The sequence below is a fragment of the Dendrobates tinctorius genome, unplaced genomic scaffold (assembly GCF_039654945.1).
Source record: "Dendrobates tinctorius isolate UK_male_01 unplaced genomic scaffold, ASM3965494v1 ptg000147l, whole genome shotgun sequence".
In the NCBI taxonomy this organism is placed as follows: Eukaryota; Metazoa; Chordata; class Amphibia; order Anura; family Dendrobatidae; genus Dendrobates; species Dendrobates tinctorius.
In genome coordinates this window covers 4,682,582-4,707,175 of record NW_027361814.1, presented here as the reverse complement: position 1 = coordinate 4,707,175, position 24,594 = coordinate 4,682,582, and the positions used below count along the sequence as shown (strand labels likewise).

Genomic DNA, 24,594 nt, shown 5'->3' with positions numbered 1-24,594 from the left:
GGAGACATAGTAACATAGTAATTAAGGTTGAAGGAAGACTTTAAGTCCATCTAGTTCAACCCATATCCTGTCCTAACCTGCCCTAACACGTTGATCCAGAGGAAGGCAAAAAACCCATGTGGCAAACAGTAAGCTTAACATTGGGGAAAAAAATTCTTTCCCGACTCCACATACGGCAATCAGACTAGCTCCCTGGATCAACGCAATATTAAGGTAACTAGTGTATATACCCTGTAATATTATACTTTTCAAGAAAGGCATCCAGTCCCTTCTTAGATTTTAGTAGGGAATCACTCATTACAACATCATATGGCAGAGAGTTCCATAGTCTCACTGCTCTTACAGTAAAGAATCCGCGTCTGTGAGTATGCTTAAACCTTCTTTCCTCCAGACGTAGAGGATTCCACCTTGTCCCAGTCACAGGTCTAAGAGTAAAAAGATCATTAGAAAGGTCTTTGTATTGTCCCCGCATATATTTATACATTGTAATAAGATCACCCCTAAGGCCTCTTTCACACATCAGGTTTTCGCCGTCAGGCGCGATCCGGCGCTTTTGACAGAAACCGGATCCGGCGAAATGCAATGCCGGATCCGGTTTCCCCCCCATTGACTTGCATTTGCGCCGGATCGCGCCGGATGGCCATGCGTTTCATCCGGTTTTCGCCGGATCCGGCAATGTGTCGCGATCCGGCGTCTGGAAAAAACGGCTACTGTAACGTTTTTTGTCTCCGGCGAAAAAGCCGGACACGCCGGATCCGGCGCGTCCGGCTTTTTCACACAATGAAAGCCTATGAGCGCCGCAATGCGCCTGATCCGATTTTTGGTCTGAGCATGCTCAGTAGCTCTGCCCACAAGACATATATAAAAGCAAGACAGTGGGACCCACAGCCACACCCAACATGCCACCCATGAAAGCAACCAAGCGCAGCAGGAGAAGGCAGGAGACCACTGCAGCACCATCAGCACCACCACCACCCCAAATGGAGCAGCAAATGGAACATGCTGAGGAGGGGAGTCCAGCAGCAGATGAGAGACGGTAATTATCAAATCCCCCATTCCTCCAAACTAGGGCCATGGAATATCAAGATATTCATTGGCCCTTTGTTTCTCTTTATTCAACAGCCGCCCAAGAGATGCAGCAGCAGCAGCAGCAGCAGAAATGGCATCACTGGCAGCAGCAACAGCAGCAGCAATACCCACAGCCATGGAGTCTGGCCATCAACAGGACAGCACATCTTCTTCTGAGAGCCCTCCCTCGCATCGTCAGCGTTTGACGGTAAGTTTTTATTTCCAAAATCCATCATCTCTGTAATATATGTCTATTCATTGCCTTTTATTTCAAAACAGGAATCACAAGATGAAGAGGAGCTCCCAGAAGAAGAAGGAAGGGGTGGACAGACACCTGGAGTGGGCTCACAATTGGTAAGTTTTTTGCATCAAACGCAGAAACACAACATCACACTACACACAACACATAGAAAACAATGTTCTGCAGACCACACACACCAAACAAATGCCTACATCCAAAGACATAACATTTTTTGTTTTCTTCTCTAGTCTTCCCAATCTGGTGCTCGGCCAAGAGGTCCTCGCAGTGCCTCCCAGGGTCGTCGGCGACAGCAACGCGGCGGTCACCAGCGTGTAAGTATAAATATTTTTGCTTTGTTTTTTTGCACTTTTTATTTCATTTCTTTTGTGGAGGCTAATTATGTTATTTTTGTCTTTTTCTTTAACAGCCTTCACAGCGTGCTCCCGACTCTGACGGTGAGGATGGAGGACTCGATGTGGACCACCTCATCGATCTCGTCAGAGAAAGGGAGCCGCTCTGGAATATGGCTGACCGCCGCCACGCTGACCTTATCGTTACCCGACGACTCTGGGAGGAAATCTGTTCGCTCCTTGTGGGCCGCTGGGAGGACCTCGATGTTCGGGCCCAGATTAAAGAGCGTAAGTATATACAGTACCGGTTGCTTGATGTAAACCAGTGTTTCCCGAACTCCAGTCCTCGTGGTCCCCACGGATCATGTGTTCAGGATTTCTCTTTACTATGGAAATCCTGAAAACATGACCCCTGGGGACCATGAGGACTGAAGTTTGGGAAACACTGATGTTGTATACTAACCACTTTGTCCTTTCTCGTTTCAGGGAACAGAATTGTGAATCGGTGGCGGTCTGTGAGGGATCGTTTCAAGAAGGAGTTCAATAAAGAGATGCGGGCCCCGAGTGGATCTGGAGGACGCAGGAGCAAGTACAAGTACGCACAAGCCCTGTCGTTCCTCCGGGAAACAATGGTCACTAGAAGGTAAATATTACACACCACATGTGAAAAAAAATGTTAGATGTAACTTTTTTTTTTCAGCCAGGGCCATACCATGTCAGTATTTTAATTGTTTTTTTTTCTCTTTATTCCACAGCACGGTGAGCAGCACTCGGGAGCCTGCACGATTGGACCCTTCTGAGGCGATCCCTGAGGAGACCGGCACCGAGGGACACTTCGACCGCCCCGGTACATCTGCACCTTCCCAGCCTTCCCACACATTCGACCCATCTGTCCCATCCACCAGCACAGGAGCATCATGGCCGCCTACATTACATGAAGCTGCTGGTGAGGAGATCGCTTTCCCTTTACCCCACCCTTCTGCCCCTGCCACCTCTAGTACACCTGCGGGTACTGGGCGGCAGCGGCAGAGGGGTCAGGAAAAGAGTTATGCGCAAGAGTTCTTGCATCTGAATGCATCTTTCCAGAACTGTCTAAAAGTCTTGTCAGAGCAAATCTCCGCAGGCTTTCAGCAGATCAACTCCAGCATTCTGGAGGTGAAGACACTTCTGCAAACCATGCATTCAGAAGCAAGATCTTCGCCAAACCACACCTTTTTCAGGTCTGTTGTGGAGCGCATGGCAACACTATCTCCTACCCAGCAGATGCATGTAATGCATTCGTGCCACGGTGCTCTACAGCAGGTTACCTCCCAACCTCCACCTCCCACCACTGTAGTTCCTCCACCTGCACCCCCTCCAGCCACTTTCCATCCTCCCCCTCCTATTACATCTGCACCCCCTCCAGCCACTTTCCATCCTCCCCCTCCTATTACATCTGCACCCCCTCCAGCCACTTTCCATCCTCCCCCTCCTATTACATACCAGCAATCTCACCAGTACCAGCAACCTCCCCAGTACCAGGCATCTCCCCACTTCCAGCAACCTGCCCCGTACCAAACTCCTTCCCCGTACCAAACTCCTTCCCCGTACCAAACTCCCTCCCCATACAACTTTCCATCAACATCATCTGCTCCTACAGTCCCTGCCCAACCCTCCACTCCACCGTCCACCACCTCTTCTGCCTCCCACATGTCCACTCATTCTGTAGCTTTTTCCACACCTTCACCTCTAACTGTTCCTTCCCCACCACGATCCCAGTCCTCTCTCCACACACCCAGTGTCGAAGTGTCCCGCAGCCCCTCCAGCAGTATTTCTACCCCACACTACACAGATTTGTAATGTGTGTTTTTTAATAAAAATGCCCATTGGGTTTAAAACCTTTATTAAAAAAGTTTTTTGCACTTTAAAAACATTTTACAAAAAAAAAAAATTTTTAAATAAAAGTTAAATTATCGTTTCACACTGGTTGTCTGTCATTTCTTTCTGCGGCGAACTATGTTTAAAAAAAAAGGTTAAATACAGGGTATTTCAAAGGTAAAAAGGTATTCAAAACCAGGTATATAACTGTGGGTAAATTTTAGCTTTTTGCCACAGTTGTGTTCCTGGTTGTGTTTGAAGCAAAGTATTTCACCTAAAAAGTTGTGTTTATTGTTGGTGATTTCCTAACAATGTACACAACTTTTGTTAAAAGGTGAAATACTTTGCATAAAACACAACCAGGTACACACCTGTGGCCTAAAGGTAAAAATAGTAAGACCATGACAAGATAGCCAACTTTGGTTGGCAAAGGTATATACTGTTGGTCCAGAAGGTACACAAGTTTGGTTAGGGCACAAATCTTTCACACTCTGTCATCCTGCCAGTGTACTCTGCCTTGAGGTGACATAAAGTATAGTGCAAAATTGTCCCTCATTACTGAAACCGCCACAGAACTTCTAGTGGTAATATTTCCAATGACAACATCCATCTTCGCCAGTAACTTGCTCTTCTCTCCAACCTGCACTTTCTTCTCTACAACCTGTCAAAGAAGGGCTGTAGGAACATGCTATATATAGTTTTCCAGTAGCCAATCCCGTTCGGAAGGCCACAAGGGTCAATTTTAAAAACCGGATCCGGCGTAATCCGTCGAAAAACGGATAGAAAAACGGATGAACCGGATGAGACGGATCCGGTTTTGTCTGTCAAGAACAAGACGGATCCGGCAGAAAACCGGATCCGGCACATCAGGTTTTACAAAACATTTGCCGGATCCGGCATTCCGGCACGACGCCGGATCGCGCCTGACGCCGAAAACCTGATGTGTGAAAGTAGCCTAAGCCTTCGATTTTCCAAACTAAATAACCCCAAGTGTAATAACCTGTCTTGGTATTGCAGATCCCCCAGTTCCCTAATAACCTTGGTCGCCCTTCTCTGCACCCACTCTAGTTCAGCTATGTTTTTCTTATACACCGGAGACCAGAACTGTACACAGTATTCTAAGTGTGGTCGCACTAGTGACTTATAGATGTAAAATTATGTTCTCGTCATGAGCATCTATGCCTCTTTTAATACATCCCATTATTTTATTTGCCTTTGCAGCAGCTGCCTGACACTGGCCACTAAATGTGAGTTTGTCGTCCGCCCATACACCCAGGTCTTTTTCAGTGACAGTTTTGCCCAGTGTTTTACAATTAAGCACATAATTATACATCTTGCTTGTTCTACCCAAGTGCATGACCTTACATTTATCCCTATTAAAGCTCATTTGCCATTTATCAGCCCAAGCTTCTAGTTTACATAAATCCTCCTGTAACATAAAATTGTTCTCCTCTGTATTGATTACCCTGCAGAGTTTAGTGTCATCTGCAAATATTGAAATTCTACTCTCTATGCCCCCTACAAGGTCATTAATAAATATGTTAAGAAGAAGCGGGCCCAACACTGACCCCTGTGGTACCCCACTGCTAACCGTGACCCAGTCCGAGTATGCTACATTAATAACCACCCTTTGTTTCCTAACCCTGAGTCAGCTCTTAACCCACTTACACATATTTTCCCCTATCCCCATTGTTCTTATTTTATGTATCAACCTTTTGTGTGGCACCGTATCAAAAGCTTTTGAAAAGTCCATGTACACCACGTCCACTGCATTCCCTTGGTCCAGTCCGGAACTTACCTCTTCATAAAAGCTTATCATATTAGTCTGACGGGAACAATCCCTTGTAAACCCATGCTGATAATGGGTCATGAGGTTATTCTTCTTCAGATACTCCCGTATAGTATCTCTTAGAAAACCCTCCAGGATTTTACCCACAGTTGAGGTTAAACTTACTGGCCTATAATTTCCAAGTTCAGTTTTTGTCCCCTTTTTGAATATTGGCACCACATTTGCTAAACGCCAGTCCTGTGGTACAGACCCTGTTATTATGGAATCTTTAAAGATTAAAAATAATGGTCTATCTATGACTGTGCTTAATTCCTGCAGTACTCGGGGATGTATCTCATCTGGGCCCGGGGATTTGTCAGTTTTAATGATTTTTAGATGCCGCCGTACTTCCTGCTGGGTTAAGCAGGTGACATTTAATGGAGAATTTTTATCACTGATCATGTTATCCGTCATGGGATTTTCTTGTGTAAATACTGTTGAAAAAGTCATTTAGCATATTGGCTTTTTCCTCATCCTCATCCACCATTTCACCCAGACTATTTTTAAGGGGGCCAACACTATCAATTTTTAGTTTCTTACTATTTATGTAGTTAAAGAAGATTTTGGGATTATTTTTACTTTCTCTGGCAATGAGTCTCTCTGTCTCAATCTTTGCGGTCTTGATTTGCTTTTTACAGAATTTATTTAATTTTCTGTATTTATTTAATGCCTCATCACTACCTACTTGCTTTAATTCTCTAAATGCTTTCTTTTTGTCACTTATTGTGCCCCTTACAGCTCCATTTAACCATAATGGTTTCCTCCTATTTCTAGCATGACTTAAAGCTGCAATGCTCCTCTGGGAAATATGCAAATTGTCTCTTCAGAGAGGAAGAGGACTAGGACTCTAGTAGTGCCACCTATTGGAAGTAGCAGTCCTAAAAGTCAACCCTAAAAGTCATGTGACAAGGCTCGTTAAAGAGTCGACATTGACTTTTAAGATTGCTACTTCCAATAGGTGGCACTAGAGTTCTAGTTCTCTTCCTCTCTGAAGAGACAATTTGCTTATGTCCCAGAGGAGCATTCCAGCTTTAAGTCTCCTCATCTCGTCATGCTTAGCATGTCAATCTCCGCAAGGAGAAACGATACTTCTTGAACGTTTATTTGCAAATTGTTGGCTTTACCTAGGGTAATCGATATTAAAGACACATAAATCCTTACAAAAATTTTCATACTTCTTAACATATTTGTGTTAACTATAATACTATCCAAAATAGCACTGGAACATTATTAAGACTAGACATAAAATGTAACACAAAATTCATTTTAAATAAGAATACCGTAGGAAACTAAAAATAAAAAATAACCACAGGTCCGTGTCAATTCGAAACTATAATCTTATTATGTTGTACTAGAGATAGGCAAAAAAAAAAAAAACCCAGGCGGCTGATACCAAATCCGATACGTGTTAGCGGTAAAACTAAAATGAAATATCCAAGAACGTAAATGAAGACATAATATGTATAAGTAAATAAATATATAGAGAATAAAGTTGATTCTCTGGCGCTAAATGCATGATTAGCATCGTACGTAGAACAGAATCTGAGGGCAAAAAAAATCTGTTTGGGTGCAAAAGATTAAAGAGTCTTGTATGAACATTAAGATGTAAGGTTTACTGGTATTGGTCAAGTATATCCAGCGCCATCCTATCAGGATGATTAATGAAGGCACCTTTTTCTCAGAATGTCAGAGTCTGCCTTTTTAACAACTGACCTTTCATAGAACACTACTGAACTCATAATTCCACTTTTGTTCAGTTTCTTATTAGTGGAGTTAAAATTAATACTTATGGGAATGATGGCTAAGGTGATGCATAGTAAATCACCGAGCACATCTGCCTTCTAAACGGACTACCAAAGGAATAGTACCTGAGCCTGTCTCCGCAACGACTCTTATTTACATTAAAAATAAGGAAGGGGGAAAAAAAAGTCACCTCCATGATAAGTGATCCATTGTATGCTAATAGCAGGATTTTTCCTTGCTCAGCTTATATTATAACACAGAATTCTGCAACTCTATATACAGTACAAAAATAAAATAGGATATAAAGACATTATTGGGGCAGCAGATAAGACGGGACAAATCCAAGGGTCGCTAAAAAGAATATCCAGGTAAAATATTAAGCATAAGTAACGTTTAATGAGCATATACATTCATGATGAACTCCAAAAACAATGATCAGTACATTGCCTTAATATTATATTCCTCTTAAAGCAAGTTTATCATCTATCTACAGGATAGATGATGACTACCAAATCTTGCGGAACAACTGCTAAAACTTCAGAGCAGGGAAATTTAGAAGAAAATCTAGGTAACATATTAGAATAAATTAGAGATATTAAACAAACATCCATAGATTTCAAGAACAGTGACTGGTAGGAATACTTTAAGTTTGTATATCAGTTAAAGCAAGTTATCAACTATCTGCAGTACAGATGATGACTGCTATAGATTTTGGGTTCCAAGGCTGAAACTCTTATTGAACAACAGAACAGGGAAATTTTAATGAAAATCGAAGTAAAATATTAGAATAAGTTTGAGATATTAAACAAACACACAGGGACTCCCAAAAACAGTGAATGAAAGAGTGTCTTAAAGGTGTATTCTAGTTAAAGCAAGTCATCACATATCTACAGTTAAAGAGGAGGACTACTAGATCCTTGGGACCAGATGCTGAGACTTCTACTGATCACCAGTATTATTATTATTATTATTATTATTATTATTATTATTAATAATAACTACTAGATATTAGCGTCCAACTTTTGGAACCTGAATTGGTCACCAGAATTGGGAATTTATGTCCTCTGAATGGAGCCATGAATGTACAAGCATCTTCTTTTAATCTCTATAATACTGCCGGACATTGGTAAGAGCTGGACTCGGTGATTTCTCTCAAGCATTGAATGGAGCACCATTCTGCCGATGGGTAGGTGTCTCAGTGTTTGGACTTCCGATTGTGGTTATCACCTATTGAGTGTGAAAATAATAACTTGTCATAAATGAAATACAGTTCAAAGTACAATGAAAAAAATTGAGCTCACTCTTTGCATCCCAAAATGTGAGGAAGCACGAGGCCACGCCATCACCCAGGTTTGTACATGCACGTTGGTAGAAAAAAAAAAGGTCCAGCTTCCAAATCCAATAGGAGTTAAAATTGTGATTTTATTGGTAACTCAATAAAAACATGTACACATTGCAAAACTAAAATAAATGAAGGGGGGAAACCTTCATAAAAACTACGCATTTCGAACGTCAAAATTTCTTAGGCTAGCTTCACACTAGCGTTTATTCGACACAGCGCACGGCGCCGCTAAGCCCCGCCCCTGCCCGCCCCATCCGGTCATCGCCGCCTACTATCGCACATGGACGCTTGCGATCTGCGCACCCTATCTTTAGCATAGGGTGCGCAGATCGTGCGCTGGCCGTGCGCTAGTAGAATTTTGGCGTGCGCTGCGCACATTTGAAGGTGCGCGCCGAACGCAGCATGTTGCATTTCGGCACGCACGGCGCACCTTCAAAAGTGCGCAGCATACGCCAAAATCCTACAAGCGCACGGCCAGCGCACGATCTGCGCACGATAAGCGTCCATGTGCGATAGTAGGCGGTGATGAACGGATGGGGCGGGCAGGGGGCGGGGTTTAGCGGCGCCGTGCGTTGCGTCGAATAAACGCTAGTGTGAAACTAGCCTTAGTAGTAGTTGCAATTTATAAATTGAACCACCCCATCAGAAAATGCTCAGAAGAGTAAATATATGCATTTCTAGGTAAAAACGACTTGCCGTGCACACGTTCAGGCTTTGGAACGTCTTTTAACTCCTTCCAGTTTCCAAAAATGCCAAGTAACCGTACTATTCTTCTGGCGCATTCTGCTTGGAAGACGCTCTGTATTTTACAATACAAGTCAATAGGAAAGCTCTAAAGCCCGAACATCTTGCCATTGATTTTGCTTAAAAAAAACAGTAGTTGTTTTTTTCTTCAATATTCCATGGAGTGAAAATAAATGACTGGAAAAAAAGATGTCACAAGAACCATAGAAAAACCTTAAAAAATACCCAGCCGCCAAAGCCATCAGAAATCAACTGGAATGAAATAAAAGGGTTAATTCTGCACCGCCTGTAGATCACGAATAGAGGATAGAAGCGGTATCCAAAAATGCAATTTATCTGTCAACACGTTTTGAAGTGTAAACCGTCATCAGGACAAGCCACAATGTCCTGATGAAGAAATTTTGAACTTAGAAACGCGTTGAAAAATCCTATTTCTGGATACCGCTTCTATCCTCTGTCCCTGATCTACTGGCGGTGTAGAATTAACCCATGTATTCCACTTCAGTTGATTTCATTTAGTAGGTATGAGGCAGCCTTGAGCTTCTTGGTGGTTGTGGTTACACAACTTTATGGGGAGAGTACCATGGCCTTTGGACTCCTCAGTGCAACTTGGATAAAACCATATTGCGCGTATTGTTATTCCAGTTTCCTTGATGTCAAAACCATCAGAAAAATGCTCAGGAAACAACTGAAAGAAAAAGTACACAATAGACACGTCAGGAATAAAAAAAAATAAATAAATAAAAAAAACAGAATTTCCTGAAGCATCTTCTTGGTGGGTTCACCAGAGTTTAAAAGACTTTGTGTGCACATGGCTTTTGATAGGAATATAGGAGACCTGATGAAGTCACTTCCAGTTGGTTTCTCCATTAGGATTTATTTTTTTATTGCCCTCCAAAGTATTTTATATTTATTAAATATCAAAAAAATCTTTACTATACTGTATAGACTTTATTACATCCCGTTCGAAATCCTAGTTTTCCTAAAGCATTTAAAGGAAAAAAAATATTAAATAAAAAAGTACTTATGATGTGAACCACACCATGCTGGCATTTTTTTTTTTTCCGGCTATCTCTGGAGTTGTTTGAAGCAAGTATTTTTCATTTCTGACAGAATAATGCATTTGCATTCCTGTCTTTTTAAAGACCCTTTTTGTGGCTCAGGACTTTTGAGGCCTACAGGCAATCATCTCACGTCAGAACCCAAAACCGTAATGATTATTCCTTAAAAGTGCATTAATATAACTGTTCCATATTCATTTTTAAGAGTTCTTCCATTTTCTTTTAAGATAGATTCCTTTTTTACTGTCACCAGACTGACAGAGTCAGCTCCTTGAAAAATACTCCCATGAATAAATGGTTAAAACAGATCATTTCATTTGAATGTATCATAATATATCCAGCATTAATATTTTTTTTTTTATTATATGAAATACTGCCAGCCACCAAAAAGGAAAAGTCCTTGACCAAAATATCTCAGGATATTAAACTGAGAAATGATCTACTGATGCAAATCATTAAATCTATTTGCATTTGCTTACTGAACCTTATCAAAGAAATTAAACTACATACAGTAGGAACGAAATCTGCTTCGGCATGGTTAAAAGGAGACATCTTGGAGGTTCTCGAGATCTATGCTATTAATTTTTCCCACTTTCAATCATTAACAAGTAAAATATTTTTACTGCTTGAAAAGTTTTGATAAATATGGGGGGAAAAAAATTAAATAGGTATCCAACAGTCTGAATACAACCTGCGCTCACTATGGAAATTAATTTACAACATGTTGCTATACATTCATACTTTACATTTTCCCTAGGTTTTTAAGATCGTGTCCAGGTATATTGTAAAACCATGTGCCGGATCTCTTTATGGTTCCAAAATACCAACCTGGAGGCACATAGGCCTGCCTTACTGAGATATGCATCTGTAGAAAATTGGGGTAACAACAGTACGGTATCTGAGCTCATACCAGGCTATGGCAGCATAATATAGAACTACACTAAGTGGATCCATAATATTGGTGTACGCATAGAAGACCCAGCCCCCTTGCCAGCGCTGCGTGCACGCCTGACTATGTGCCCACAGGGACTCTCTCCCTTTGTCCCAAGACCTTGACATCTCTCTCCTCCCCTCCAAAAAGGAGAATATTGCTACTTTTCGTGGCTGCCTTCCATGGACTTTCCATGCTCACATATATCTCCATACCTCTAGTCTGATGAAGGTCTGAGTTGTAGACCGAAACGTCATATAATTTTGGGAGAATCTGTTGTACTAATAAATTTCTTCTGCATATATTTCTTTTGAGTGCCGGAATTTCTTATACTATACATTGGTGTATGCATGAGCCCTAAAATATAACATGTGGTGGCACCCCACATACCTGGTTGTTGAATTTAGGAGGAGGGCGGAACGTTCTCATCTGTATTAAACAGTATATTCATGTTTCTGGAACCCTTAAAAGGGTTATCTAGGACTTTTTACTTTTACTATGCGCTTAAAAAATAAGTACTTGTTAACTACCTGGAGCCAGGATAGCCAGGATAGATCGGTCATTGAACAATCCTGCCTGCCCAACGTCAACAGAATCAGTCTTCCTCTTCCAGGCTGCTCTGTCGACGGGACGGGACTGCTAACATCATGCGGATGGGCATGTACGCCCAGCGGAACGCCCACGGATCCTAAGAATGGGGGGTCCCAGAGTCCCCTGTGTGAACAGGCTGGCAGTATTCATGGGCTGGCAGTATGCAAATAGCCTCTATAAAGATACAGAGAACAGGGTCTCTAGTGTCACCTATTGGAGCAAGCAATCCTAGAATTTAATATGAACGCTTTAAAGAGCTTTCTCATATGTCTTAAGGGTATAAGGCCAAAGCAAAACCTTCTCCAAAGGGAGAAGACATCCATTTGCAGACAGCAGTTTCAAGGTTCCTGCACCCCGTCAGAGTGAAATAGAAGACTGTTTGGTTGACTGAGAAGCCTTTGATGTAGATCTTGAGGGGGTCAATTTTTCCTTCACAAAAGTTCAAAGTTGGCTTAAGAAGACTTCTAGGTCATGCAACGATCCCTGGGAAAAAAGGTATGCAAATAGTCTCTTCAAAGAGGAGGAGGATAAGCCTTCTAGTGCTAGAAGTCTGTGGTAGTGGTAGTGCACATGCGTGATCACTGCTATACTCACTCTCCATGGGACTCATGCAGATAACACTCACATGGGACCTTGGGTCTCTGTTTTGATGATCGATGGGGGATCATATATTTTTCACTTGGGAATATACATTTTTAATTGTTGGAAAAATGGGGGACTAATAACCTTGAATGTTTAAGATAGGAATATCCTATTAAAGAAAGCTCAGTCTTAGACAACAGTCTGCAAAATTTCACAAAAGCAACCTAAGCAACATGAAACTGTCAATGGAAATACTTTGCACCAATTTTGAACTGCTTAATATTCTCTATTTCTGTCTTTGCTTAACCAACATCAATAGCATAAGATGTTACATTAAAGGGAACCTGTCAGTGCATTTTTGCATATAGAAGTAGTGGTATGGCTGTAAAGCCGCTTGTCCCCAATAAAATTGGTACCTCTTTTATAGAGAGTAAAATCTAGTGTAGAAGCCATATGCAAATCAAGCTGGAAATGCACTGGGGGCATGTCATTGCACTTGGACAAAGTCGTTCCAGTGCATTAACTCACCCCCGATGCACTTCCAACCTGGTTTGCATTTCCTTTGTTATACACACATGCTATGACACTTAGGCTGTGTGCACACACAGCGTTTTATTAGCGTTTTTTTAGCAGATTTGCCAAAAAAACCTGCTAAAAATAAGCTTCCCATTCATTTCTATGCATTTTGCACTTTTTGTGCATATTGATGCGCTTTTTACCGCGGAAAAACCGCTTCGCGGTAAAAAACGCAGCATGCTCATTAATTTCACAGATTTTTCCGCATTTCTGGCTATTTCTATGTGTCAGGAACCGCGCGGGGAAAAAACGCATAAAAAACGTGCTTTTTTTGCGCAAAAAACGCGCAGAAAAACGTGTGGTTTCTGGGAAGGGAGTCCGTTTTTTAAGTAGAAATTTTCTGCTACGTGTGCACACAGCCTTAGGCTGGTTTTACACTTGCCGTGTTTTTGATGGCCGTTTTTGCAGCCCCAATGCTTTTCTATGGGGCTGCAAAAATGGGCTGCAAAAATTAGTAGGAAGGCCGTGCTCCATATGACCGAGAGGGCAGTATTTGTGGCCGTGAAAAATATTGAGCTTGCTCGATATTTTTCACGGCTTATGGACACGGCCGTAATGCATTTCAATGGTACCGCAAAAACAACGTTACGTTGTTTTTGCGGTACACCATGTTTGCAGATCGCCGTTTTTTTTCCCTGTTATTTGTTATAAAACGGAGATCCGAGAAGGCTTTTTGCTGCCCGTTTTTGCGGGAGACCGCCAAAAACACGGCAATCAGGCCCGCAAAAACGGTCCATAAAAACGGGCCGCAACAAACCCTGCAAGTGTAAAAGTAGCCTTATTTCTGCTACGAGCTTCACTATAGGATTTGAAGAAAAAAATGAATGTGCAAAATGTAAAAAAAAAAAAAACAATTAAAATTCATGGGGATTTTTTTTTTTTAACTAACATTTAAAATTCAGGGGAAAAAAAGGTTGTGAAGCAGTGAGTACTCCAGTAAGTACTCAGGGCATTTTCATATCGACTTTTTTTGACAATCCTTATGAGGAACCACTTCAGATACTCCAAAAAAAAAACATATCAATTCTTGAAGTGTTTCTGCTTAGAAAAAAAAACTCTCTTTAGATTTGATTACTGAATCCAACGGAAGAAGAAAAAAAATGCTTCACATAAAAAAGTGGCGTGACGAAAACCACTGTTCCCAAAGACAACCAGCAGAATACTAAAACCAGCTTAATTTGTGTAGAGAAGGACGTAAAAGTTCAAAAGTTGGAAATGTTTTGGCCTATTCAGGAATTCACTTTTGCTGACGTGTTGGCCATTTCGCCCGAGATCCATCCTTTTCTATTTTTCATAATACTCCTTAAATTATTAAATTCTATTAAATTTCTAAATGTTACAATACTGCTATTGTTTCTCCCTCTTCCGGTACCTTCCTGTTGTGCCCCTCCTTCATAACGCAAATTACGTTCAAGCTGGGCACCACATCTGCATTACCCGAACCATTTTATCTACATTGTTGCACTTTATATTATTTTTATAAATACAATTTAAAATTAATAATTCAAAGTTGTCCCAAAAGGGAAAAATGGAATGTTTTCAAAATTTTGCAATGTTTCGTGTGCACTTAAAAGTGTGAAACGTTGCCAAAAGTGGATTGACGTTTGAAGGGTGTAATGTTGCCATCAGACTGCAAAAGTTGCAGCAACTTGCTGCAGTTTGGCGACATTTTCGTAAAGTCCAGCAAATTTATGGCAACATGTAAATGCAAATGAAGAAGTTTTATTGAATATTGTGCTTTGTAATTGTACTCGAAGTTGACATGTCTGACGCTGTCGCTACGCGGAGGGGCTCTGATAACACCTTATCTGAGCCCGTACACTCATCACTAGTGATGAGCGAGTATACTTGTTGCTCGGGTTTTCCCGAGCATGCTCGAGTGATCTCCAAGTATTTTGGCGTGCTTGGAGATTTAGTTTTTGTCAACGCCGTTGCATGATTTACGGCTAATAGACAGGGAATCCCCACATGTATTCAGGCTAACAAACAGGCATTCCCCACATGTATTCAGGCTGTCTAGCAGCCACAAATCATGCAGATGAGATGACACAAACTAAATCTCTGAGCACGCCAAAATACTCGGAGACCACCCGAGCATGCTCGGGAAAACGCGCGCAACTAGTATACTCGCTTATCACTACTCATGACAATGTTGCAGAATCCATTAATTTTCCTTTATATCGTATATAAAAAGGTAAAAAAAAAAAATATCGTAACTAGACATCCAGTCTTAGGGAAAGCTTCCCGTAAAGTTCTGGCTACTTTTTACATCTCTTAAAATTCCTTTAAAATTCAATTCTAAAAAGTAATTGAAAAAAAAAATCCACTAATTTTACATTCACTTCAATAATAACCATTATAGGCCCCCAAGGAAAAAAAAAATAATAAAATGAAAAAAAAAAAAAAAAAAAAAGAGTGGGGAAAAAAAAATCTCTTTTTCAAACAATAAAACACAATGTTACACTGGCATCGGCTGAGTTTTTAAAACAGTAGAGGAACAAGCTGAATGCGTGCTTCACTGGCTGGAGGGCTTAGCTTTTCATTTGTGAGCGCTGAAGAGGGGCTCCCCTGTGCCCCAAACAAAAGATACGCTGCGAGAGAACACTCCGAACGCATCACCTGCTGGAGCCAATGAGAAAAACCAAGACTGTTCTCTGGCACCAGCCGGCATACAAAAAAAGTCAACACACACACACACATATACGGTGGTTTTTTTTTCTCACTATAGCAACATTGTCTCGGAAACTTTTGATATATTCAAAGAAATACGCTCGAGATCTCCATCATCACATTTTCCTTTTGATACAGAATGACTGAAAATTATAACTCGGGTGATTAGCATGCTACGTGTTGCTTTGTGCATGCGCAACCTGCACCTGAAACTTCAGAGAAAATAACAATGAAGTCAATATTTTTTTTGCAGCTATATAAGGTGAAATATCTTGCTACTGCCAAAAAAATTCTATATGTGTATGTATGTATACGTATATATTCTATTTATATATATATATATATATATACTAGCTGAAGAGCCCTCACAACATAGCCTATGACGCTCTTGGGGTCCAGACGTGTGACTGTGCAAAATTTTGTGGCTGTAGCTGCAACGGTGCAGATGCCAATCCCGGACATACACACATACACACATACATACACACACACACATTGAGCGATGTTGTGAGGCGAAATTTTAACCCCGCGCGTTCCAATTCACCAAACAATTTTGCCCCTATCTACATAATGGGGAAAAAGTGAAAGGAAAAGTGTTGGAGGCAAATTGACAGCTGCCAGATGTGAACAAGTGGGTCGTAAGGAATGAGAGCGATGGCGCCAAAGAGTATATACCGTACAGTTGCTAAGGTGGGGCCCTGACATGGGATACTCACCACACACGGGGATATGAACACACACACAATATGCGTCACACACTACCATGTGCTTCACCACATATACCACCCTCAGCACACATTTCACCACACATACACCAACCTCGCCACATAAAAGTCGAAACACAAAACTCGCCACTCAGAACTCGCCACGCTGTCCCAGAGCTGTTTAATAGATAAAACATGAGCTGTGATTGGTTGCTATCAGCAACAGTTTTCTTTGTAGACAGTTGTGGTAACTGAGGCCTATTATTCTTATCATTTCTATGGTGTTATCGTCCTTCTGTAAAGCTGGAAATAACACAATTTATTACCGTGCCAACGCAGACCACCCTCTGACACAGACTGCAGGGGGAGCCCAGTATCACACAGGATGGGATTAGATACACAGCTCAGCAGTCAGTATCACACAGGATAGGATTAGATACACAGCTCAGCAGTCAGTATCACACAGGATAGGATTAGATACATGGCTCAGCAGTCAGTATCACACAGGATAAGATTAGATACACGGTTCAGCAGGCAGTATCACACAGGATAGGATTAGATACACAGCTCAGCAGACAGTATCACACAGGATAGGATTATATACACGGCTCAGCAGTCAGTATCACACAGGATAGGATTAGATACACAGCTCAGCCGTCAGTGTCACACAGGATAGGATTAGATACACGGCTCAGCAGGCAGTATCACACAGGATAGGATGAGATACAAAACTCAGCAGTCAGTATCACAGGAGAGGATTAGACAAATGGCTCAGCAGTCAGTATCACACAGGATAGGATTAGATACACAGCTCAGCAGTCATTATCACACAGGAGAGGATTAGATACACAGCTCAGCAGTCAGTATCACACAGGAGAGGATTAGATACACGGCTCAACAGTCAGTATCACACAGGATAGGATAAGATACACGGCTCAGCAGTCAGTATCACACAGGAGGATTAGACACATGGCTCAGCAGTCAGTATCACACAGGATAGGATTAGATACGCAGCTCAGCAGTCATTATCACACAGGAGAGGATTAGATACACAGCTCAGCAGTCAGTATCACACAGGAGAGGATTAGATACCCGGCTCAGGAGACAGTATCACACAGGATAGGATTAGATACACGGCTCAGCAGTCAGTATCACACAGGAGAGGATTAGACACATGGCTCAGCAGTCAGTATCACACAGGATAGGATTAGATACGCAGCTCAGCAGTCATTATCACACAGGAGAGGATTAGATACACGGCTCAGCAGTCAGTATCACACAGGATAGGATTAGATACACGGCTCAGCAGTCAGTATCACACAGGAGGATTAGACACATGGCTCAGCAGTCAGTATCACACAGGATAGGATTAGATACGCAGCTCAGCAGTCATTATCACACAGGAGAGGATTAGATACACAGCTCAGCAGTCAGTATCACACAGGAGAGGATTAGATACCCGGCTCAGGAGACAGTATCACACAGGATAGGATTAGATACACGGCTCAGCAGTCAGTATCACACAGGATAGGATTAGATACACGGCTCAGCAGTCAGTATCACACAGGATAGGATTAGATACGCAGCTCAGCAGTCAGTATCACACAGGAGAGAATTAGATGCACGGTTTTTATGTGCAATATAATCATTATAATTTGCTATAACTAACCACAGTTGGTTACTATGCCCGGGCAGCGCCGGGCTCTTCAGCTAGTATACAAATAAAAAGAATAATACTAATAATGGTATCAACACATACTGGGATATATATTATAGTAATCATAAAGAAATATAAAAATAATAATTAAAAAAAAGTATTAATAATAAGAGCAAATGTATAATATTGTCTGGTGGTAATTGTAACAGTCCATCACTTTACTTTAGGCAGACTTGAGATGACCTTATATTACGGTCCATATATGCCCGCTGGACCAACCACAGGTGTCCTGATCCAGATATATAAGGTTGATCGTTCCAGTTAGGAAATACGGCTGTCTGGGCCCCGACGACCTACAGTAAATCTGTAATTTTAGAGATTCAGGACGATTCATGGAGATTCATGGTGTAGTCACATGTTCAGAACAACACCCGGCAGAGAAAGGAAAATGTGTTTTTGTCCTTCTATGAAAACTATTTTTTTTCTAAAGTAATAGCCGTTAGAGCATCATTTTTCTCAAGCAGAGCACGAGCCTTCATCTGTTTCTACACAGAACTAATAAGAATAATACAAAATAAATACAATATGTGTATATGATAATTATACACAAGAACAGTGTGCAGTAAGTACACCGGCTTCCCCTAGTGGAGCGCGCAAGCTGCCACAATTTTATCATTTCACTAGAAGCGGAGATTTGAAGTTCTGTATCAGAAAATAATGCACTTCGCAAACAATAAAGATATATTTAAAAAACAAATGAATCAGTACACAACATCCTGACATTTTCTTAAACCCCTCCACGTTTTCTTAAACCCCTCCACAAGTGACCATCTAATTTTAGAAATGATGGGTTTTTTTTTATTTTTATTTTTTTATTGTTGCATTCCAAGAGCCACAATTTTCCAGTCTGCACAGCATGAAGGCTTCTTGCAGGACGAGCTGTATTTTTTCTATTAACATCATTCTTTTTGGAGTGCATGCAATGCGTTGTACAGTTTTTATCCTTTATTACAGAAATTGAACAGCAATTCTATCATTGTTCTATCGGTTTTGTTCTTATTACATAACACATTTATAACAGTATGATACAAAATTTATATAGTTTTTTTTTTTTTTTACTGCACAATCAAGGTACTTTAATAAAAGAATCAGCCTTAGGCTACGTTCCCCCGATGAGCTTTTGGAGAGTTTTTGATGTCGCAGATCTTCTGCACCTATTATGTAAATTAGGTTCCTCGCATTCTTTACATGCGTTTTTATTTTTTATTACATTTTTGATGCTAAGGTTTTTGTCTCTTTTTGGTATGATATATTTTCAATAAAGCTGCTGTTTTTGATACTTCCTGGTATTTGTCTTTGACAAAACTTTATTGATACAGTCATGTGCAGCTTACATGCGTCCTTGATGAATTTCCAATGCAGAGACACACTACAGACTCGTGTATGTTTTTTTACTGGTGGATTTTCCAGCATCTATTTCAAGTCTATGGGAAAAATCTGCACATTTCAAACTCGCACCGCCGCTCAGTGTTCACCAAGTTAAAAAAAAAAGACGCAAAGTTGGCGTGAGATTTCCATTAATCCCACCCACTTTACTGGAACTGTAACATGCTGCGTTTTGAGACAGCGAAAATACGCAGCGTTAAATCTCACCCAAAAGTCATCATATACACAGCCATACCGGTTGTCCATCCATAGGAATTTTTTTTTTTTTTTGATTAACTGCATTTTTTTTTTTTAATTGGGCTTAACTAGAAATATTGCACCATCTGCCTTCTGTAGCCTCTGTGTTGCGCCTACTGCTGGCATCTATTGCTGGCTACAGAATGAATTAATTGAGGATCTGTCAGTGAGCTCGTTGTGACAGTCCAATGATGGGAGAGTTTATAACTTTTTTTGGTCTTTTTTTAGCATCTCTCAACTGATTTATCATAGACCACATCAAAGTTGAATGTACTGGGAGACAAAGAGCCTTTAAAAGCCAAGCAGTGCAACATTTCTTAAGAGGATACTCTGGGGGATAAAAAAAAAATTATTGTAATGGCCATACCTTTATAAACTATTGGGATGATAGTGCTGTTTTCCACCCTCACAATACCTGTAAATCTGTGTGACGCTGGAGCTGCTCCTCACTGCTTCACTTGTCTTATGGGTCACTGCGTCACACATCAGGTGATGAGGCCTGCTCACTCCCAGTCATAGCAGCCAGCCCCCTGATACCATCGACTTGTAGGTGGCCCGATATTGGGGGAGAGATCTGCTCCCTGCTAGAAGCAGCAGCCAGCCCCCTGATATCATCTACTTGCAGGTGGCCCGATATTGGGGGAGAGATCTGCTCCCTGCTAGAAGCAGCAGCCAGCCCCCTGATACCATCTACTTGTAGGTGGCCCGATATTGGGGGAGAGATCTGCTCCCTGCTAGAAGCAGCAGCCAGCCCCCTGATACCATCTACTTGTAGGTGGCCCGATATTGGGGGAGTGATCTGCTCCCTGCTAGAAGCAGCAGCCAGCCCCCTGATACCATCTACTTGCAGGTGGCCCGATATTGGGGGAGAGATCTGCTCCCTGCTAGAAGCAGCAGCCAGCCCCCTGATACCATCTACTTGCAGGTGGCCCGATATTGGGGGAGAGATCTGCTCCCTGCTAGAAGCAGCAGACAGCCCCCTGATACCATCTACTTGCAGGTGGCCCGATATTGGGGGAGAGATCTGCTCCCTGCTAGAAGCAGCAGCCAGCCCCCTGATACCATCTACTTGTAGGTGGCCCGATATTGGGGGAGAGATCTGCTCCCTGCTAGAAGCAGCAGACAGCCCCCTGATACCATCTACTTGTAGGTGGCCCGATATTGGGGGAGAGATCTGCTCCCTGCTAGAAGCAGCAGACAGCCCCCTGATACCATCTACTTGTAGGTGGCCCGATATTGGGGGAGTGATCTGCTCCCTGCTAGAAGCAGCAGCCAGCCCCCTGATACCATCTACTTGTAGGTGGCCCGATATTGGGGGAGAGATCTGCTCCCTGCTAGAAGCAGCAGCCAGCCCCCTGATACCATCTACTTGTAGGTGGCCCGATATTGGGGGAGAGATCTGCTCCCTGCTAGAAGCAGCAGCCAGCCCCCTGATATCATCTACTTGCAGGTGGCCCGATATTGGGGGAGAGATCTGCTCCCTGCTAGAAGCAGCAGACAGCCCCCTGATACCATCTACTTGTAGGTGGCCCGATATTGGGGGAGAGATCTGCTCCCTGCTAGAAGCAGCAGACAGCCCCCTGATACCATCTACTTGTAGGTGGCCCGATATTGGGGGAGTGATCTGCTCCCTGCTAGAAGCAGCAGCCAGCCCCCTGATACCATCTACTTGTAGGTGGCCCGATATTGGGGGAGAGATCTGCTCCCTGCTAGAAGCAGCAGCCAGCCCCCTGATACCATCTACTTGTAGGTGGCCCGATATTGGGGGAGAGATCTGCTCCCTGCTAGAAGCAGCAGCCAGCCCCCTGATACCATCTACTTGCAGGTGGCCCGATATTGGGGGAGAGATCTGCTCCCTGCTAGAAGCAGCAGACAGCCCCCTGATATCATCTACTTGTAGGTGGCCCGATATTGGGGGAGAGATCTGCTCCCTGCTAGAAGCAGCAGCCAGCCCCCTGATACCATCTACTTGTAGGTGGCCCGATATTGGGGGAGAGATCTGCTCCCTGCTAGAAGCAGCAGCCAGCCCCCTGATACCATCTACTTGCAGGTGGCCCGATATTGGGGGAGAGATCTGCTCCCTGCTAGAAGCAGCAGACAGCCCCCTGATATCATCTACTTGTAGGTGGCCCGATATTGGGGGAGAGATCTGCTCCCTGCTAGAAGCAGCAGCCAGCCCCCTGATACCATCTACTTGTAGGTGGCCCGATATTGGGGGAGAGATCTGCTCCCTGCTAGAAGCAGCAGCCAGCCCCCTGATACCATCTACTTGCAGGTGGCCCGATATTGGGGGAGAGATCTGCTCCCTGCTAGAAGCAGCAGACAGCCCCCTGATATCATCTACTTGTAGGTGGCCCGATATTGGGGGAGAGATCTGCTCCCTGCTAGAAGCAGCAGCCAGCCCCCTGATACCATCTACTTGTAGGTGGCCCGATATTGGGGGAGTGATCTGCTCCCTGCTAGAAGCAGCAGCCAGCCCCCTGATACCATCTACTTGTAGGTGGCCCGATATTGGGGGAGAGATCTGCTCCCTGCTAGAAGCAGCAGCCAGCCCCCTGATACCATCTACTTGCAGGTGGCCCGATATTGGGGGAGAGATCTGCTCCCTGCTAGAAGCAGCAGCCAGCCCCCTGATACCATCTACTTGCAGGTGGCCCGATATTGGGGGAGAGATCTGCTCCCTGCTAGAAGCAGCAGACAGCCCCCTGATATCATCTACTTGTAGGTGGCCCGATATTGGGGGAGAGATCTGCTCCCTGCTAGAAGCAGCAGCCAGCCCCCTGATACCATCTACTTGTAGGTGGCCCGATATTGGGGGAGAGATCTGCTCCCTGCTAGAAGCAGCAGACAGCCCCCTGATACCATCTACTTGTAGGTGGCCCGATATTGGGGGAGTGATCTGCTCCCTGCTAGAAGCAGCAGCCAGCCCCCTGATACCATCTACTTGTAGGTGGCCCGATATTGGGGGAGTGATCTGCTCCCTGCTAGAAGCAGCAGCCAGCCCCCTGATATCATCTACTTGTAGGTGGCCCGATATTGGGGGAGTGATCTGCTCCCTGCTAGAAGCAGCAGCCAGCCCCCTGATACCATCTACTTGTAGGTGGCCCGATATTGGGGGAGAGATCTGCTCCCTGCTAGAAGCAGCAGCCAGCCCCCTGATACCATCTACTTGTAGGTGGCCCGATATTGGGGGAGTGATCTGCTCCCTGCTAGAAGCAGCAGCCAGCCCCCTGATATCATCTACTTGTAGGTGGCCCGATATTGGGGGAGTGATCTGCTCCCTGCTAGAAGCAGCAGCCAGCCCCCTGATATCATCTACTTGTAGGTGGCCCGATATTGGGGGAGTGATCTGCTCCCTGCTAGAAGCAGCAGCCAGCCCCCTGATACCATCTACTTGTAGGTGGCCCGATATTGGGGGAGTGATCTGCTCCCTGCTAGAAGCAGCAGCCAGCCCCCTGATATCATCTACTTGTAGGTGGCCCGATATTGGGGGAGTGATCTGCTCCCTGCTAGAAGCAGCAGCCAGCCCCCTGATACCATGTACTTGTAGGTGGCCCGATATTGGGGGAGAGATCTGCTCCCTGCTAGAAGCAGCAGCCAGCCCCCTGATACCATGTACTTGTAGGTGGCCCGATATTGGGGGAGAGATCTGCTCCCTGCTAGAAGCAGCAGACAGCCCCCTGATACCATCTACTTGTATTTGGTCCGATGTTGGGGGCGTAACGTGGGCGTGGCCAGCCCCTTGATAATATCGAACCACTTACAAGCAGATGATATCAGGTGGCGGGGCTGCTGCTACTAGTAGGGAGCAGTCCATTCCCCCTGATGTGTGATGCAGGGAGGGGAAGCAGTGAGGAGCAGCTGCAGCATAACACAGTATTACAGATAGTGCGAGGGTGGAAAAAAGCACTATTCATGTCCTAATAGTTTATGAATGTATGGCCATTACAATAATTTTTTTCTTCTCCCCGAAGTACGCCTTTAAGGGAACCAAATTGTAAAAATTATTTTTAGCTCCCAGTACATGCAGAAGGAGCCATCACCCCTAATATCACTTAGGTGCCTCAGTTGCTGCTGACCGTGGCAACTAAGAAGTTAAAAGACCGAAAGCGGTCATTGAACATTCAAGCACCCGGCAAAAGGTGCACGGTTTAGACTAGGCCACTCCAAAAATTAAACTAGCCTTATGCTCCTTAATGAGCACCATATATGGGCAGCAAGGTGGCTCAGTGGTTAACACTGTCTCTGCAGGGGGTTCTGGGTTCAAATCTAACCAAGGACAACATCTGCAAGGAGTTTGGATGTTCTCCCCGTGTTTGCGTTGGTTTCCTCCAGGTTCTTCGGTTTCCTCCCACACTCCAAAGACATACTGATAGGGAATCTAGATTGTGAGCCCTAGCGGGGACAGTGATCATATATAAGTGTATAAAATAAATAAATATAAGCAGTCACCATGGTTGAGCTGTACTTTAAAGACAGGAATGAATGTATCTGGATCTAATCTGTGTTGGAGATGATTTGTTAGATATGGAAAAAAAAAAGATCAGTAATCTCAAATTGTACATAAGCTTTAAAAACACCACAAAAGTCAAAAAGAAAAACCTTACCCTGATTCAGGGACATCAAAGTTCAGCAGTTTGATATCATGTATTCCCCGATGACAGCCCGATATCTGAATCTCCCCCACGGGGCTCTTTACCAGCATCTCTTCCATCTTACAATTTCCATTTCCTAGCGCCATCTATAATAAAAAAAAAAATGTATAAAAGAATATGTAAAAGTTTGTGTTTTTTTTTTTTTTAGAAAGTATGATCAAATTTAAAAAATTATATATGGGAGAGAAAATGATAACACAACTAAATCAATAAGTTAAATATGATCCGATCCTCAGTTATGGCTTTTGTAATCTGGCATAAGGAAAGAAAGGAGAGGAGCGTATAAATAAGTACCGTATGTCTACATAATA

General features: G+C 43.2%; 1 protein-coding gene across 5 annotated transcripts in view; it reads right to left on the bottom strand.

Moving 5' to 3' along the window:
- The window catches only part of MGMT (O-6-methylguanine-DNA methyltransferase), a 500,744-nt gene that overhangs the window by 394,366 nt on the left and 81,784 nt on the right, over nt 1–24,594 (bottom strand). For all 5 annotated transcript variants that reach the window (XM_073546350.1, XM_073546351.1, XM_073546353.1 and 2 more), the window contains one exon: nt 24,236–24,369. In XM_073546350.1, coding sequence (XP_073402451.1) covers nt 24,236–24,369 — 134 coding nt within the window. The remainder of the gene's footprint in view (nt 1–24,235; nt 24,370–24,594) is intronic.